This window comes from Blennius ocellaris (genome assembly GCF_963422515.1).
Source record: "Blennius ocellaris genome assembly, chromosome: 2".
Classification (NCBI taxonomy): Eukaryota; Metazoa; Chordata; class Actinopteri; order Blenniiformes; family Blenniidae; genus Blennius; species Blennius ocellaris.
Window position 1 is genome coordinate 9,905,567 of NC_137651.1, and position 17,334 is coordinate 9,922,900.

The 17,334-nt window shown below is 42.4% G+C and overlaps 1 protein-coding gene across 2 annotated transcripts in view; it reads left to right on the top strand.

Moving 5' to 3' along the window:
• sik2b (salt-inducible kinase 2b) overlaps nucleotides 1–17,334 on the top strand; it is a 51,026-nt gene that overhangs the window by 20,389 nt on the left and 13,303 nt on the right. For both annotated transcript variants that reach the window (XM_080507203.1, XM_080507204.1), the window contains exons 4-7: nucleotides 3,914–4,075; nucleotides 12,910–13,034; nucleotides 13,802–13,925; nucleotides 17,072–17,298. In XM_080507203.1, the coding sequence (XP_080363329.1) occupies nucleotides 3,914–4,075; nucleotides 12,910–13,034; nucleotides 13,802–13,925; nucleotides 17,072–17,298 (638 nt within the window). The remainder of the gene's footprint in view (nucleotides 1–3,913; nucleotides 4,076–12,909; nucleotides 13,035–13,801; nucleotides 13,926–17,071; nucleotides 17,299–17,334) is intronic.

Consider the following 17,334-nt stretch of genomic DNA (forward strand, 5'->3'; position numbering starts at 1 on the left):
AATAATACCATATCGTCTGCATGAAAGGCTACAAGAATCGCCTGCTTTGAAATGCATTCCTGTCAAAGTATAAAATCATAGGGATTTTCTTGGGGAGGGACACGAGTAAGCCAACTTCGATTTAGCTTTGCTCTGAACTATGCGCTTTGTGGCTGCAACCAACTGTTCTGACAAATAAGAACAATTATTTAAACATAACAGCAAAGTTTAAAAGAGGCAAGTGTCATTCCCCATATTCACAATATTCACTATTGATTAGCTTTTTCTGATCAACAATCCACAATCTAATGGAATCAAATATGAGTTTTACTATCATCTCATTTAAATGATCTCTTATCTCAAGGGTAAGGCAAACAAATGTTTGTTTTGGGGTTGTTGTTGTTTTGTTTTTTTACTAAGAAATAATTAACTACTCTGTCCTTAACCTTGCTTTTTTAAAACATAATTCAGCACTACATTTCCTCTCTGCTGTTGTGATCTGGCAATAAATGTAGCAATGTGAGCAATTGCTGGCAAAAGGGGGGGAAATCTAACACTTTTCCCAACTCTGCCGGCTTTGCCCTGATGGAAGTTCCTTTAAACAGTCAATGAGTTCAAACCAAGAGGGTAATACCAGCGGATGGGACACGCATGAAGGGGTAATCTGTGAGCTTTATTTTGCTTCTTTACTTAAACAGTGAAAGAGTACATGGTAACTGTTGTAGTCAGTAGCTGCAGCTAGTGTTTGGCTACTTATAACTTGGATGAAATAGAAGTACGGAGCTCCAGCTGGCTCCAGTCCACTTTAACCCCTTGGAGTATCTGTATTAAATCAGCGGACATCTATCAACGCGCATATAGATGTGACATTAATGAAGCTGCCAAATTTAAGCGGTCTGGGTATCGGTTACTGATGTGTGCCCGTCTGTGTGTTTGCCCCTTGTCCTCCGCATGCACACACACACTTGCATGCATACACACTCCCCATGCCAGCCCCACAATGTTGTCTGAAGTCCAGCCAGAGGTCTGACCGACAAGCCAGTTTATGCCCGCGGTGTCAGTCTCCTCCAAACCTGAGCAGCTGTTAAGAGACTTAGCTCCGCACCAAGCCCTCAGCAGAAGTGGAACATAGTGGTTGTTGAGCTATTCCCTAATACCCCTCTGATTCATTCTGTTCACTTTCCCAGAATGCAGCGCTGCATGCCTCACTGTGCCGAGGTCCTTACCCTCCCCAACATCGTACCAGTGTATTACTCATCCTTCCACTGGGGCATCACACTGCATTTTGTGTCTGTCTCTGTTTGTCTGTCTTTTTAATGTTTCTTTGTGTTTGTGTCTGTGTGTGCAGCCAATGCTGCTGTTGGCACAGAGTGGATGATATGTTGAGATTCCGGTACTTGGTTCTAAGAGCTTTTATTTATTTTCTTTATAGTATCGAGCACAATTGGTTGCAAAGCAAAAAAGCTATAGCCAAATAATCAAGGACTCCACTGACTGCAGATGAATCTGCTGCTGTTGTGTGTTTCATTAAAACTCTGCTGGTGGTTGCCCCTGAGCTGTGACTACAAGGTCACAATAAGATACATTTGATATATTATTGTTGGTATGAGGTGACACGGATTCATGAAAAGTCAATCCTGCATTTCTCATGATAGACTCATAACATATTGTCTGTAGATTCACTTTCCAGGTGATGAGATTAGTAGATGAGGCCATTTTAGATATATTATATTTAAAAGATTTTAACGACATTTTCACTTAATCAACCTGAATTAAAGACAAAGTTTACTTTCATTGAATTAGTAGCAGTGGTGTGCAGTCAGGTTCGGCAGTGCCTACCTAAGGCTGAATTGAAATGAATGAAATAGTCATTTTGATTATTTGTTTTTATTATAATATAATTGAGTATCATATATTTTTCCCATAAGCACACTATAATCGGCTCCAGATTTGGATAAATTGGTAAAGAAGATCAATTAAGGAGTTCTTATTCTCATAATGGTAAAAGTCCTCAGTCACAATTTGGCCACCTGATTGTAAAGATGAAGTTTTTGTGAGCATCAGAATGATGAGAGATGTCCATCCCTCCTTTAAACCACAGCATAATATCCATTAAGTCCTCCTTTGCCATTTGTGAGAATGTATCGTACATCTTTTATAAATCATGGACACTGCATGCTTGTTGCTTTAAAACCTGAACATGAGTACATCTTTGGGGATCATCTTCAAATCATTTAACCAATGAAACCTTCTTACATCACATTCAGCTCTCAAATCAGATTCAAGCCAATGCTGCACCATACAGGTGCACGGAAATGCTGTTTCGGCTTTAAGAGACTGTCGCAGAACAAGTAAGGCAGAGATTTGATCCCAGAATGATTACCGGTACTTCACAGTCCAGTCATTCCTGCAGGTGCATACTTGGACCTTCTCGACACATTCTCCTCATTGGTGTGTTTTTTGATTAGCGACAGTGTTTGAAAGCTGCCCTGGTCACTGGATGGCCTCTTCTTTGGAATTTGTCAGCTACCATCTAATCAGGTTTTCTCAATGTGTATTCACACACCATTTTGGAGATGATAGAGCTGCATCCCCTAGGTTTAATACTACAGCTTCAGGCTAAAGTCATTTTCTTTTTTCTTTACAGTATTTCCAGCTCACAACTGACCTTTTGGTCAACTCTGAGCTGTGGAAACATAGTTTAAGATGAGGTGTTCATAATGGCCTCAGGACTAATGCTGCTCTACTTTAAATATCTCATGTTGAGTTGATGTCACAGTGTTTTTGATGTTAATGAGGTGTGAAAGTAGCTTACTGTGACTTCCCTGTGCATACGCACAGGGGCCTGATGTTGAAATTATGCTCATGTTCACATGCGTACGTGTTTTTAAAAAAAAAAATGCAAAAGATGTGATGCATGCGCAAGAACGAACAAGAAAAAAAACCTCTGTCTCATTTCTGTTCACAAAAATGTTCTTTTCTAATTTGCTGATGATATAGTTTTCTGCATTTTGCTCTTTACTCCCATATGATGTTTCATGGGTGGGGTTTACTGTGGTTGTTATGCATTGTTGTCAGGTTTGGTCATCGGGCTGTATCCATGCCAGCTGGAAAGGAGGCCAACTTTGAGTGTCCTATCTTGTTTGCCACCGAGTGTGAATTGAAGAGTTAGCAAGCTATCTGGACGCGGAGGTGTGAAGAGAAACACTGCCGCCTGCAACAAGCGCCACACTGCGCTAAGTTCACGAGGCTTCACAGATCAGGCATCTTGTAAAATGGTCTATTGGGCCAACTTTGTCAGGGAACAGTGAGAAGCTGAAGGGTTAAGCTTGAGAGCAGACATTTTTCCTGATTCTATGCGTAAGCAAATTCATCTCTTGATTTGCCCTCTTGATTGCCCAATGTGTTTGTATATTTGTGTGCACACTGCAATCCTCCTGTGCATCATTATTGGACAAACCTCCCAACACACAGGCTCATCTACTTTATTTTTATTATGTGTACATGATGCTGCGGACCCATTATCAGAAATACCTGCTTCCCCTTTTCTGCTTTTAGCTACGACAACACTGTGGCCACTGCTGACATGCATGTGCTATATTTACCAACTGAACCACTAACGAGTGAAGTTCAGAACAGGTATTTACATTGTACGCCTTGTGCTACGTCAGTTTACAAAGCAAGCTATAATGTTGAACAGGTGTAAACTACTCTTGGCACCAGGCCCGCGCCGCATCAAAAGTTGATTATCCTTTCAACACAACCGCTCCAACACTGCGTGCGATGAATAATCTGCACAAATACATTCTTCTTGTGTCTTGATACCTTATACTGCGCTGTAGAGCCATATTATGTAATCCTTGTAAAATAGTATCTGCACTCAGTAGTAACGTATTATGTTCCCTCTTTCCAATGTCTGTGTCTCCGGCTGCAGACTATCTGGCCAAGCATGGCCGTCTCAGCGAGCTGGAGGCCAGGAGGAAGTTCTGGCAGATCCTGTCAGCTGTGGAGTACTGCCACAACCGAAACATCGTCCACAGAGATCTGAAGGCAGAGAACCTGCTACTGGATGGCCATATGAACATCAAGATTGCAGGTATTGTTCAATTCAGTTTGATTTACAAAAGGTCAATTTTGTCATTGTTGCTTCACAGCACAGACAACAACAGACTCCCTCAACATTTTGTAGATTGCAGGCAGCAACGACAGATTAGCAACTTTTATTGCTTCACATCAAGAGATGCCTGCAGGTATAAAACCCATTTTAATTTAGAGTCCACACACAGCATAATTTGATCGCATTTGGGTCAGACCTGCAGACTTGAGCACGGTAATCTCTGATTAAAAACGTTATTTATTTATTTATTTTTGTTTTAGTGCAAAGGATTTGAAGCACATTCTGAGAAGTTTTTGCATTTCATGTGCCATTTACAAAATATATAAAGGAACCGATTTTTTTTTTTAAGTGCAAATGAAAATCCTCATGTTGGTGAAAAGGGAGCTAGATTCCAGTGCAGTGTCTCATTTTAATTAGGTCAGTTTTGTGTTTCGGTATCTGCATTTACTTGTTCATTTTTTGTCTGATTGATTTTGTTCCATTCGAGAAATTGTCCCGTTTTGTTTTTATATAAACACTTATAAAGTGGTCACATTGATGTGCAACCTTACATCCACCAAAAATATCCTCCTATTCACTCAATGGATCATTGTCATAATGTTTTGCACTGTGACATCGACCGTTTCAGATATACACACATCATCCCACACCCAGCTGTTTTAACTGTTTTAACTTCTTTCAACTGCAACGCCAAAGAAACACTCAGTTAAGAGGAAGATCATGAAGGGGCAAGCACATTTCATTTTTGTTTTTGTTTTGTGGCGTGATGTGGCAGCATTATCACCTGCATCAATCAGTGGTGCTTTACATCAGCCGGATGACACATACTGTGTTAATGTGATGTAACAGACATGCACACAAACATTTGACTGCTAGTTGTTAATAGAATTCAATAGTATAGAAATACTCCAGCATTTGCTTGTCATTTTTTGGGGATTAATGAAATGGCGTGATCCACATGAACTGATTTTAGAAATGGCAGTCACTAGATGTCCTTTGTTATTGCCCGACTTTACCCTTCACCCTCTGGTGGTTTTGCCTCACAAAACATAAGTTGTACAGAGAGAGAGGACAGAGACAGACATAACGGTTGACATGCAGTGGTCACATATGAATGTGCTGAGAGGAAGAGATGAGATCCTCAGTGCATTGAATGAGGTCTCCCAGTAGACTAAACCTATAGCAATAACTATAAAAACTAAATAAACACATGAGCAGTCGCCCTGATGGAGAAGTACAGGATGTCTGCAAGGGAGGTTTGATCTACTGCCTGCTATGATCTCAAGGCTAATGTAACTGGGACCTATCTAAACTTCCTGCCCAGATCATTTGCACAGTCAGTGTCAAGAAGTAGCGAGAGGTTACTTGCAGACATCCTGAAAACCTAAGAATCCAAATGGCTGGTTGTTATGGAAGAAAATAGATTATCAGAGGAGCTCAGAAATATGTTTAGTTGCGGGCTAAACACATGGAGAACAAAAGAGGGATCTAAACCAGAGGCAGAGTTTTGAGACTAAGCTGGTGGTCTGTAGTATGAGCATCAAAGTGTGATTATTAAGCAACTGGCATTTAGAGCTGGCGAGTGAGAATGTCACCCGACTGCTGCGTCTCGGTGAAGGAGGAGGAGTCTGGAGTGGCAGGAGGAACACGTTTTGGCTTACTGGAGGGGAAGAGATGGTGACATGGCCACAGCTGTGACAATACGCTGTAAAAGGCTTTATCTCGGGATTTATTCCGAGCCGATGCTAAAATCCATCGACGGTGAGCTGATCACGCGAGGACGACTAAAAATACAGGTGTGAAGGGATACCAGGCATGCTGAGCATGAATGTGTGCCTCCTGTCCTCAAAGGACTTCTCATGAACTTCCCAATAATGATTAAAATCAACGTTTCTGGACTTCTGAAATATTGACTGATGTATACATTGAGCGCCCCAGATCATTGTGACTCAAGGTACAAATGTTGTTGAGCAGCTTCTATTTGTTCTGAAAGGGTGCGGCCAGATGATGACAAAACAGACCCAACTATAGAATACCTGCATGGTTCTGTGCATCGTTCTGTCTGGTGTTTCTCAGAAGTGTCCAAGATGATAACCTGGAGATGTTATTACTGCGCCAGTAATTTTCACAAACATGTCTGACTCACAGCCGATTGTACGCGCGGCAGATTAGATTTGAGGCAGGAAAACAATGAACAGAACATTACCTGGCTTGTGATTAGAGAAAATGTCTCCGGGGAGGACATCAGCAGTAAGGTACACTCTGTGCTCCTCTTCCCCACCGCCTGCTCCGACAAGTTTGGTAAGTGGTACATCGAGTTGAGATGAGCAGACGTGTGAGATTTGTACTCTACTCGAGAGTGGCTCCTTTCAGCACACTCTTTCCATAGTTATATTGATATTCTTTTTTTTAATTTATCATTCACACTGAAATCTTCATTGTGTGGCTTTGTTGCAGCCGATGGTAATCCAAATTGTCCGGTAATCTACTGATTATTTTGAGATCAAAAATGTCCTGGGGCTATAGCTATTGAGAAATGGTTGACTTAACTGTAAAGTAAATGAGTGCTTCTGCTCCATGTTCTTAAGATACCCTCAACCATTAAAATATGGAAATTAGTCAATATTACTGTGTTTTTGATCATACTAAGACATGATATGTGACAGTTCTTGGTGCTATTTCTCTGCTTTCTGGTAGTCTTTGAGTTTTCTTGATGTCGTGAATGATCCAGCGGTTATGGTTGTGTGGAGTAAACATGTGTTATGTCAATAGGCAGGAAAGAACTTTAAATGGTTAAACTTGAAGCATCAAATGCAAAAACAGCTGTATTAACTCACTTTTTCCCCCCCACACAGTGTTGTATGCATATTCTGTTTATACACAGTGATTAGTGAACTTCACCCTATAAGCACAATATAAACTGAACTGTTCTTATGGAGACTTGTCTAGATGCCTTGACTAATCCAGCTCATCCTTTAGTCTCACGTTTAATTAAATTTTCAAGTTGTTCTTCCCTGATCCTTTCGCCTTTACAGTTTTTTTTGTGCACCATGTATTGAAAATGCAATGTAAAGTTGCATCATGTGTAAAATGTGTTCTACAGATACAGCTCACTGTTTACTAGACCTAACTCTCCATAAAACATTAGGTGATATTACTACTGTTACTCTCTAGACTTTAAAATATCCCTGAAAGTAAAATGTGTTGAAATCATGTCGTCAAACAAGAAGACGACCCCAAGGTCAGCACAGGATGAGCAGGAGAGATTTTATCACCCACTGTACCTGCATCACCATAACTAACAAACCAAGCCACAATGCATTTTTTTTTTTTTTCATTCACCAACCTCGGAGAATAAATAGAAACCAAAACTCATGCTGCCATCACCTGAGAAAACATTGCTTATTGGTTTCATTGTTTTTTGGTCACACCAAAGAGGAAGTCATAGTTGTGGGTGTAATTGTTTTTCTAAAAGTAACATATTGGTTGATAATGTTCTGCAATAGTGAATCAAACTCTGAAACTTTGTTACGGTTTAATGACTGGTGTTGACTTCTGCATGAAAAGGGATCATCCAAATAGACCTCGTTTCTATTTTGGGTCATCTGGATACCGTGATTTTTGGACTATAAGCCGCTTAAGAGTTAAAGACTTAAACAATGACACAGCTACTTTATGGATTTATGTGGGTTAACAAGCTTCATGCCACAGATGGGTGATGCCTTCCGGTGCATCACGTAAGTCCGACCTTTTTTTTTTTCTTCTTTTGTTTAAATTTTGAGGGTGCGGCTTATATTGGGGTGCGTTCAATAGTCCGGATGTTACAATAATTACTAATTGTTAATATTGCCATTAACAATAACAGTAAATTACAATGCTGCCACCTACCAGCAGACGAAAAACAAAGTGCTTTTTTTTTTTCTTGGTACTTGGGGATGTTTGATTTGAATGTTCAAGAAAATTGAGAAAAACGGAAAATGTTCCGGCTCCAAATGTACTATAATATTTTTGAGGTGGTGTTATTTATCTTTGGATATCCTAAAGTTTGACGTCTCCCTCTATCACTATTTATCACAAGTGTTGCAATATACGATCGTTTCTAAGACCTCTAGAGCGATTTGTATATTTTACCACATTCTTGGCAATACGCAGTTCTTATCATGGTGTCCTCACAGCTGCACCAGGTTCACCAAGGAGGTTTAACAAAAATGTCTTGCACTAAATGCATGCAGAGTCTAGGTGAGCTGGTTCCCCGAGGTGGGATCATGTCGTACTAAGTTTCGAATTGATCTATAGGCATGATCTACTGATATAATTAAAGTTAATGAAATGTAAAAAGTTTTGTCTTTTCGAGAAAAACACACTGAATCCCATCCATGCGTACACAAGAAACGGACAAAACTGAGCTGTGAAAAAAAACTAATAGGAATAGCCTGCTAGTTTTTCCTCTCCTTGGACAAATGCAACATAAGCTACAAAGCCCTCGTACAATATAATATCTTCATGTAATTAGACATCAGTTGCAATGAATTCGAGGACCAGACCTGCGAAGCCAGACTTGGGGTCGGCAGATGTCTCCCTCGGTTGTTTGGGGTCATATGGTGGTGGTGGCTCTGGGTGAGGTGTAGATGTCTGAGTAGACATTAGAAATCAGCAAAACTAATGAATATGAAGGAGCATGTTGGTCTTTATGGTGTTATGGAGGTTTGCTCGTTTTTTTTTTTTGTTGTTTTTTTTTTTTTGACCCAATAAGCCCTACACACTTCACTGACTTTAGTGTTTCAGCACTAGTTTCTTGGTGCACATCCAGACAAATTGCCCATGTTTCCAGGTTTTCCCTCCTGTTATCCAGTGATGCTGCCTGACTGTTTTCTAAAGGCCACCTCTGGTCAGTCTGTATGAAGCTTAACTAGCAGTCAGTCAAAGAAAGGTCATGTTCGTGGTGGCTGCAGAGGAGAGTGAAGCGGTAGCAGCGGGGAGTGCCCTTAATGTCTTCACTTCAAATAGTCCCCTTAGGTTCAATCTGACAGATTGAAGGGGATGGAAAGACAGGCAGCAGAGGAGGAGGAATAACAAAAACAAGAGCAGTTAGTAGGATCAGAGAGGGAAAAGAGTCTGTCTTAGTGGCCTCTCAGAAAAATATGCACCTCATGTGTTGGGTTGTGTCCTTGTTGTTTAGAATTTAAAAAAAAAAATGGAACATTTTAATGAAAACATTCTTGGCAAATGCTTTTGCTCTCACCCGTCTTGCACCAGTCCAAGAATTTCACCTCGTGCGGCACGATACGAATGCCCCCGGTCATCTCTTTTTATCATGGCCCCCGTTCAGAAGGAAAGCCCACAAAATAGAACCAGAGTCCTATTCCATTATTCCTCGCTGCAATATTCAGACGACCCGGCCTACTTTGAACACACATTTTTTCCAAAGTAAACCATTTGGACCCCACAGTACACACAGCTAAGAGTATCGAGGGGACGCCGACAGGCAGAGGCTGGGTCAGACGGTGGCTCGCCTCGCAGCGGACCTTCAGCTGGACACCCGGCATCCAACTACGAGCTTTTTAACTGCTGCAACTTTAAAGCAGAAAATCCTCTTTTTGTCATATTTTTATCATAAACAAGCAGTTGGTGCCTCATTAACCGTCACTTGGAATTGTTCAAGGTTAAACCCTTCTACAGAGTGGTGGTGCTCAAAGTGCATCAAACCCTGACGGTGTTTTACGGTCCATTAAATGATGTCAACAATACAAACAATGTCTCATTGAGGGGCATGCAGTAAACAGACTTTGACTTTATGTTTCTCCAATAAAAGTTCAACGGAAGCTACTATAGCTTTAGATTTAAGAAAATCAGTAAAACCATTGAACTCCTAACCATCGTCTATAAAAAGCAGACAACACAAACGCGTCTTTCACACAAGTCATTTCTGCTAATAACCATTGATATCTTTGGGCAATCAAACATATTTTTTATCTAATTTAATGTAAACCTTTTAGGCTCCTCCATTTCGCTACTACTCATTTTAATACTCAACAAGCGCCTGTGGTATCCATTGCTATACATGATGCAATGACAATAAAGGCTTTCAATTTCAATAATGCATCTGACCTTCTGATGCAGTTATGTAAACATCTCTGAGGGAAGTTAGTCGTCTGCTCATGATGTGCTTTGGCCCCCTCGCCACCCACTGCAGGTCCTTCCTGTTCCTCTGCACAGCTGGATAATCCACACAGTGCATCAGTAGATCAGGGGACTCTCTTTAACTGGCCTGTGCATTATGGACTGCTGGACGCCATCCTCCCACAGCAGCGTGGCGACACTCAATGATTCCACACACACATGAAGTTATGAGCTGCCAGCTGGGGTCTGTTTAAGCGTGGCGTCTTTTTGCTAATACTGTATTATGGTAATAGTGTTGTGTGAGCGCCCCTCTCACCCCATCCCTCCATCCCTGCCCCACCCTTCCTCATTGAGCTGCAACTGCTGTTGGTAGCCCGCAGCGTGCCGGCGTGTTTGACGTCAACCAGTCTGCTCAGTATTCAGCTCCATGAAATGGGTCACAGCTTCTGACGATAAACCAACTGCACTGCTCCGCTCGGCTCAGCCTACATCTCACCTCCACAGCAGCGTCATCAGACAGTAAACATACTTGTAATAAAGCCGCCGTGTCGTGCTGCTTTACCTCTGCACTTTATTTCAACCACACCTGCTGCTACCTGCATTGCAGTAATTGGATGTACTCGCAATACACCGCTGTTTTTCATTTGGAGTTTGCACAATACTAATCCCTCTGGCCTCATCTCTACGCAAACGAGAGTCTCTGCCACCTTTTTATTTTGTGTGATTCACTCTGGACTCTTCATGGTTTCACAGTTTTCTCTCTTCTTTTTTGGGGCATTTCACCTTTGTTGGAAATCAGACTATATTTGGCAGCACCAGAGAGTGAGACTTTTTGTTATTACTACACAGTGGGGATTGCTGCAGTGTGATCACGACATCTAGATATGGGTTGAGTTTGATTAGACCTCTCGAAAGCCACAGTTTGGATTGGATTTTACATATGAAAACAATTAAAACAACCGTTCAGGCAGAAAAACCAAAACATTGTATGATTTGATCCGTTTTGATACTCGTTTAAAACTTCAGGTTGCAGTTCGGTCACACAGTGTCAGCATGTGTGCTCTCTACACTCCCACAATGACATTTATAACGTTGCACGGATCTGAAGGTGCAAATTCTTTGAATGTCCAAATATTTATGGACCTGACGGGATGTCAGATTCCACATAAATGAAAGTAAAAATACATGACAAAAAAAACTGAAGAAAGTAACAGCCTTGTAACGTACCATGCCACTGTGATGTCTGTTAAGGAAACATTTTAGCCTTCATTGATCCGAGTAACTGTCGACTCTTTGTATCCACAGGCGGTGGGGTGGGGTGGGCGTTTTCACAGTTTTCTTCTTTTTCTGAGAACAAATTTTTTTTCGCAAAAACCTTTAAAAGTTTCTTTATGCAACTTTTGTGTTTATGTGGGCAGCACATTGCTTGTTCTGATTGCTTCAAAATTAGATTTATTTTTGTGAAAAGAATCCCAAAAAATATGATGTTGATGTCATAAGGTTTGTCAGAGCAGTGGATCGTTCAGGGGCCTTCAGAAAATATAAAGTTGGGAACCGCTGCGTTAAGCAAGGTTTTGTGTTGGTTGGTTATAGGTGTGGTCAGTTTGCTGTGGAGCATTTTGAAGGACGATGATTAAGAAAGAAACAGGGATGCTTTGTTCAATCTCTCTTACACACGGCTTATTGTGTGTGTATTTGTGTCTTTGTCCCTGAACCCATATAACCGCCAGCGCCATTATGTAAGCTACATTTCTTTTAATCCGTTATTTGTTTTGTCGTATTTTTTTTTTCTGTTTATGAAAACGGTTGGCATTATGAGAAAATGGTGGGGGTGAAGGGTTAGCTGAGCTGAATAGTCCCATGATACCGTCCTATTAACAATGAACACCGTGTGTTGTTGTTCATAATAAAAATAACTGTATTCATCATAAGTTGAATTAATCCCTGTTGTGAAAAACAAGGCAGAGATTGTCATCTCTCTGAAGCGGTTATTTTACTTCCTGTACCATGAGAAAATCTTGTGAAAACCAAATGAGCAGAAGAGAGAAAGAATCCCTAATGGGAGATGAATTGACATGTGTGGAGAGGCAGGGAACATGTGTGAAAGTGATAAGAACTAACACATTTAAAAAAACAATTGGCTTGGCTGAGTTATTGCAGGCACACAAGTTGGCTGGGTGCAATTTGGCAGATATGACAGCCATTTCCAGTTTAGATTTTAATGAAAGGCAGACATGAACTCCCCAGCATGTTAGAAAGGTAGAATTCCCTTTCTTGTCTGAAGATTAAAAACAAACTAAAAATCAAGAGCTGTAGTCATCGTATAGGCAACCAATTTCAGCACAGCACTGGTGACCTCATATCAGTCTCCAGAGGAGGTTACCTAAGACAAATTTCCTCCATGTTCAAGTATGTTGCCGTCTTGCTACATTACGCAAACTCTGTGTGAAGACACCACACTCCATCGTAAAGCAACACTCTCTCTTCTTTGTTCTCCACAGTTTAATGTTTGCATTCACACTGTGGTTATTCATGATGAACTCAAATGTTTCTCTTTTTCACTATTGGAGGATTTGCCGACTCCCGGAGCAACTGTTGGACGTCAGTCCTTTCCGACCCATTAACTTGTCAGCGAACTTGACTGTTTGAAATGATCGCTAACCTCTTCACCTTCGCCGTTTGGTCTTGCGTAGATTTTGGATTTGGGAACTTCTTCCAGCCTGGGGAGCCTCTGGCCACATGGTGTGGCAGCCCGCCCTACGCTGCTCCAGAGGTCTTCGAAGGACAGCAGTACGAGGGCCCTCAGCTGGACATCTGGGTAAATTAAATGTTGCACGAAGAGCACAACTGTGGATAAAACCACATTATTATGAGGATTGGATAAGCATGTCATAACCTGACTCGCTTCCCAAGAGCTTTTTTTTTTGTGTGTCATTCAGTTTTGGCATCATTCAGTTTTGTAAGTTACGTCATCCACTTCGGAGAACTTTTCTATATTTAAAACTATAGAGACAAAGTTTTGATTCCAGAACATCAGCAGGTTTAGTTCCTGTCATATGACTCTGTGGTGACAAGGAGCATGATTTCCCAATCACAGTTCATAGTCTCCTTGGACTGCAGACTGCAATTAGTAGAGGTGGTTTGATATGTGGCTTGACTGCATGAAATGCTAGAGGTGTTTTAATTACAGACCTGCTAAAACTTTGGAGATTAAAATACTGGTAAGATATTAAGCTGCTATTGACCAGGGGAGAAGCAGGTAATACTCGCCTTGAAAATGTTTTGAAGTAAAATTGATCCCTTCGAACATGTCTCCGAATAAAAAGGTTTTATCGATATATAGATATAAAAATAGTAGTTGTACAATGAAAGATGTAGGGAAAAGAAATTGCAGTATATTCTTATACATATATATGGCATTTTCTTTACATTAGGCACTAGAGAAAAACAGGCTCACATAATAATGATGATGACGATAATGATAACGTAGGCTTTTGAGACATCTGCTTCATTCATCAATCTAGTGTTTGTTGCTGCTTCTTGCCCTGAGGTGATCTCTGTGTATGCCTCTGTTTCTGATCCCAGAGTATGGGGGTGGTACTTTATGTACTGGTGTGTGGCGCGCTGCCCTTCGATGGGCCCACTCTGCCTGTTCTCCGACAGAGAGTTCTAGAAGGCAGGTTTCGCATCCCCTACTTCATGACTGAAGGTAAGATGAGAATCTCTGTCTCTCTGTCTCTCTCTCTCTCTCTCTCTGTCTCTCCCCCCCCCCCCCCCCCCCCCCACCCACAAACAAAATATGAGACAGTGCCAACCCTTTCACCTCACTACTTTGATTCATGTGAATACACACATGCAGCGCATTCATGACAAGCCTTTATATCTTTATCCACATTTTTTCTCCTCGGTTCCACATCATCCTATCATAAATATTCCCATGAAGTGAATTACTTTCACTGTTTCCTGCAAGAGTCACCGTACTGTTGACTGTCCGCTGGCTTACTCTGGTGTGGCTACAAGTCAGAAGGTCACTTCATTAGTGATAAAGCATTACGCTCATTTAACGTATGTGTCTGTGTGTTGCAGTGTGAGTCAGGTTGGCTAGCTGTTTTAAAGAAGGCCTGCTGTTGGCGCCTGCGCTGGCGAGCTGGCTGCAGATTAAATCCAGAGCTGGAGCTGTTTATGTAACCTGGGGACGAGCCAGTGAAGCCCCCCCCCCCCCCCCCAGCAGCTTGCTTGCCTGCCTGTCTGTCCCTCTGAGGAGATGCTGTCTGTCTGTCCGTCTGCTTGACTCATGCTCTTGACTGTGAGACATCTTCCTGCCCGTCTGTGGCCCTGTCTGTTTTGCTTGCCTCGTTTCTGGTGGCCCATCTGCGAGTCTGAAGCAACTTATCGGCGGGGGGTGTGGTGAGACAACCGAGCAGATTTTCTCCCCCCCCCCCCCCCCCCCCTCTCTCTTTTCAAAACCTTGAAACAATTAAGACATACAGGGAATGTAGGAGTGTAATGTCAGCTCCGGGGCCAGACTGACACTCGAACCCGCCTCCCCACCCCCCCAGTCCAGCCCCTGTTCCCCGAACAGGGAGAACAGAGTGTGCTGATTTCTTCATCCAGAAACAGTCCATCTTATTTCCTCTCGTGGCTCTCGGCGGCCAACGCTGTGGTGCTCAGCACAGCCTCGCACCACACTCCAAACTCTCCCAAGAACATCTGAGCACTGTGAATGTTGAGGTCCACCAACAACTGAGTGACGTACAAACTGAAGACGATGTCCTTCGTCCCTCGGATGTTACAGTCGCACAGGTCATGTACAGCTCAATGTTTGCTGCTTTATTGCTTTCCCCAAACTGAAACTACGTAAATCACATGTTGTTGTTGAGATTCAGCACAATTTGTGTTGCATTTTACATTTCAGAAGAAAATCTGTTTCCTCAGTCGTGATGGTTTGATGCTGCGGTGTATGTGTAAAATAGACATGAAGTCAGCCTGAAAGACTCGATATTCGTTGCAACGTAATTGAACTGCCCTCCGTTGGAGGACTCGGTGCAACCTTATACCACCGGAGCACTGCAAGTGTTAACGGGGATGGTTGTGCTGTTAAGTCATAGTGGTGCTCTGGCCAAGAACAGAGTGTCAGTCAATCAGCCAACCAGCTCATGCAGCATCGACCCCCTTTATATACTCTCCCCGGTGGTTAGTTCAAGCTTCAGCTGTTGCTATAAACACGGCTGTGGCAACAAGCGGAGCCGACTAACTTCTGTGTCGGCCAATTTGCAATGTAGTCTGCGGCATTGTGTTGGAGGCGAGTTGTAGCTGAGCCGCTACACAAGCCGCTCAGGGGCCACAGCATGAAGTGAAAGTGCAGTGAAGGGCGCGCTGGTTATGCACATAATGGTGTGTGCGTGCGCGGGCGTGTGCAGGGGGCTGGGGCTGAACTACCAGGCACGAGGTAACAAAATGTGATGTAAGCAGACGTTAGTAGATCAGCAGGGCAACTGAAAAGAATGTGCAGCAGGGAGTTAAAGTTGGCAGTCAGGTCCTTGGGCTTTCTGTTATGAAGTGTTGAGGTCTCTTAACTAATCTTGTGGTAGAAGACAGAATATCTGCTGTTAGTGAAAGCAGCCAAGCAAGAAGGTTGAGTGTAGAAAACTTGACTCAAATTCTTTTTTTTTTCCATTTATACCTGAAATTGTTATTTGCTCTTTCTCTATTCTGTTAAAATCGTATGCTTTTGAATGTTTTTCTGCAGTTAAATGACTTTTATCACTTTAAGCCTAACACATGAATCACTTTTTGTTTTAAGGTAATGTTTTCCAATCATTCGCCTATAAGACCTTTGTCCTATATTCACTCTGATCCAGGTTTGATTTAAGTGTGAACCCAGCACAGACCAGAGAGCTGCAAGCAGGAGAAAAAAAAAATCGCAGGACGTTGAGGACTTTAGAAGCTCCGAATCCTCGAAGCAGATCAATACTGCATGACTGAGGAATTAATACAGCTACATTTGACTCCTTCATCCATGTTCTGAAATGCTTGTGTTCTTGGCTAGTTTAAAAAAAAAAAACCTTAACAACATTGTGGTGTGTTTTCTACACATTTGGTCCTGGCCAATGTACTGTACCATCAAGTGTGAACATTACCAGATGAGTCCCTGGCCCATCAAACCTGATTATAATAAGTACTCTGTTATCAGGCTTTCTGCTGAGCTTCATGGTGACGCATTCATTGGATTCCGGTGTGTTGGAGCATGAAGACATTGACAACATGCAGGATCAAGACTCTTAACGTTTTTAAAATGTGCATACTTGGGAGTAGAGGCAAACATATTTTAATGAAGCAATCATTAAACTTCAAGGAAAATAATGGAAAACGTATTTGTTGAAAAGACACCTGTTTTGCTTTAAACCCATAGCAGCAAAGTAAGTGGGTAAGTATGCCGTGTGGCAGGCAGGAATGTGCTGCACACAGTAGGGTGCAAGCAGGCCAAAGCAGCACAGCCAGGGGAACTGTAATCCTGTTAAGAACCCAGCTGTGTCTGACGTCAAACTCATCTAGCCACTAACTAGAGGTGAGGAGCTCTCATTAGGAGGGAGGAAAGAAGAAAAGAGTGCAGTCACGCTACTCCAACGAGACGGCAGGAGAAACTCGGAGAAGAAATGTGAAGATTTGAAGGTTTTCCAGCGTTATTTTTGCTCTGCTTCACCTGGGCTTAATTTGTCTCATCGCAGCTTATACAAGAAGTACTCACAGATAAACAACCTCTGTCATTTACAAAAGTATATGAAAAGCGATAAAGAAAATGTGTGGTCTCACCCCCCCCCCCCCCCCATCGTTGTGCTCTTCCATCCCCTGCAGACTGTGAGCACTTGATTCGCAGGATGTTGGTGCTGGACCCGTCGAAGCGTCTGTCTGTGGCCCAGATTAAAGAGCACAAGTGGATGGCTCTGGATGTTCCCGTGCAGAGGCCTGTCCTGTACCAACAGCCTCTGTCTCCTGAGGGAGAGGCGGGTGTGGGAGAATACAGCGAGCAGGTCCTGCGCCTGATGCACAGCCTCGGCATCGACCAGCACAAGACGATAGAGGTGAGAACCGAGCAGGAAGGGAGAGCTCATTTTCCA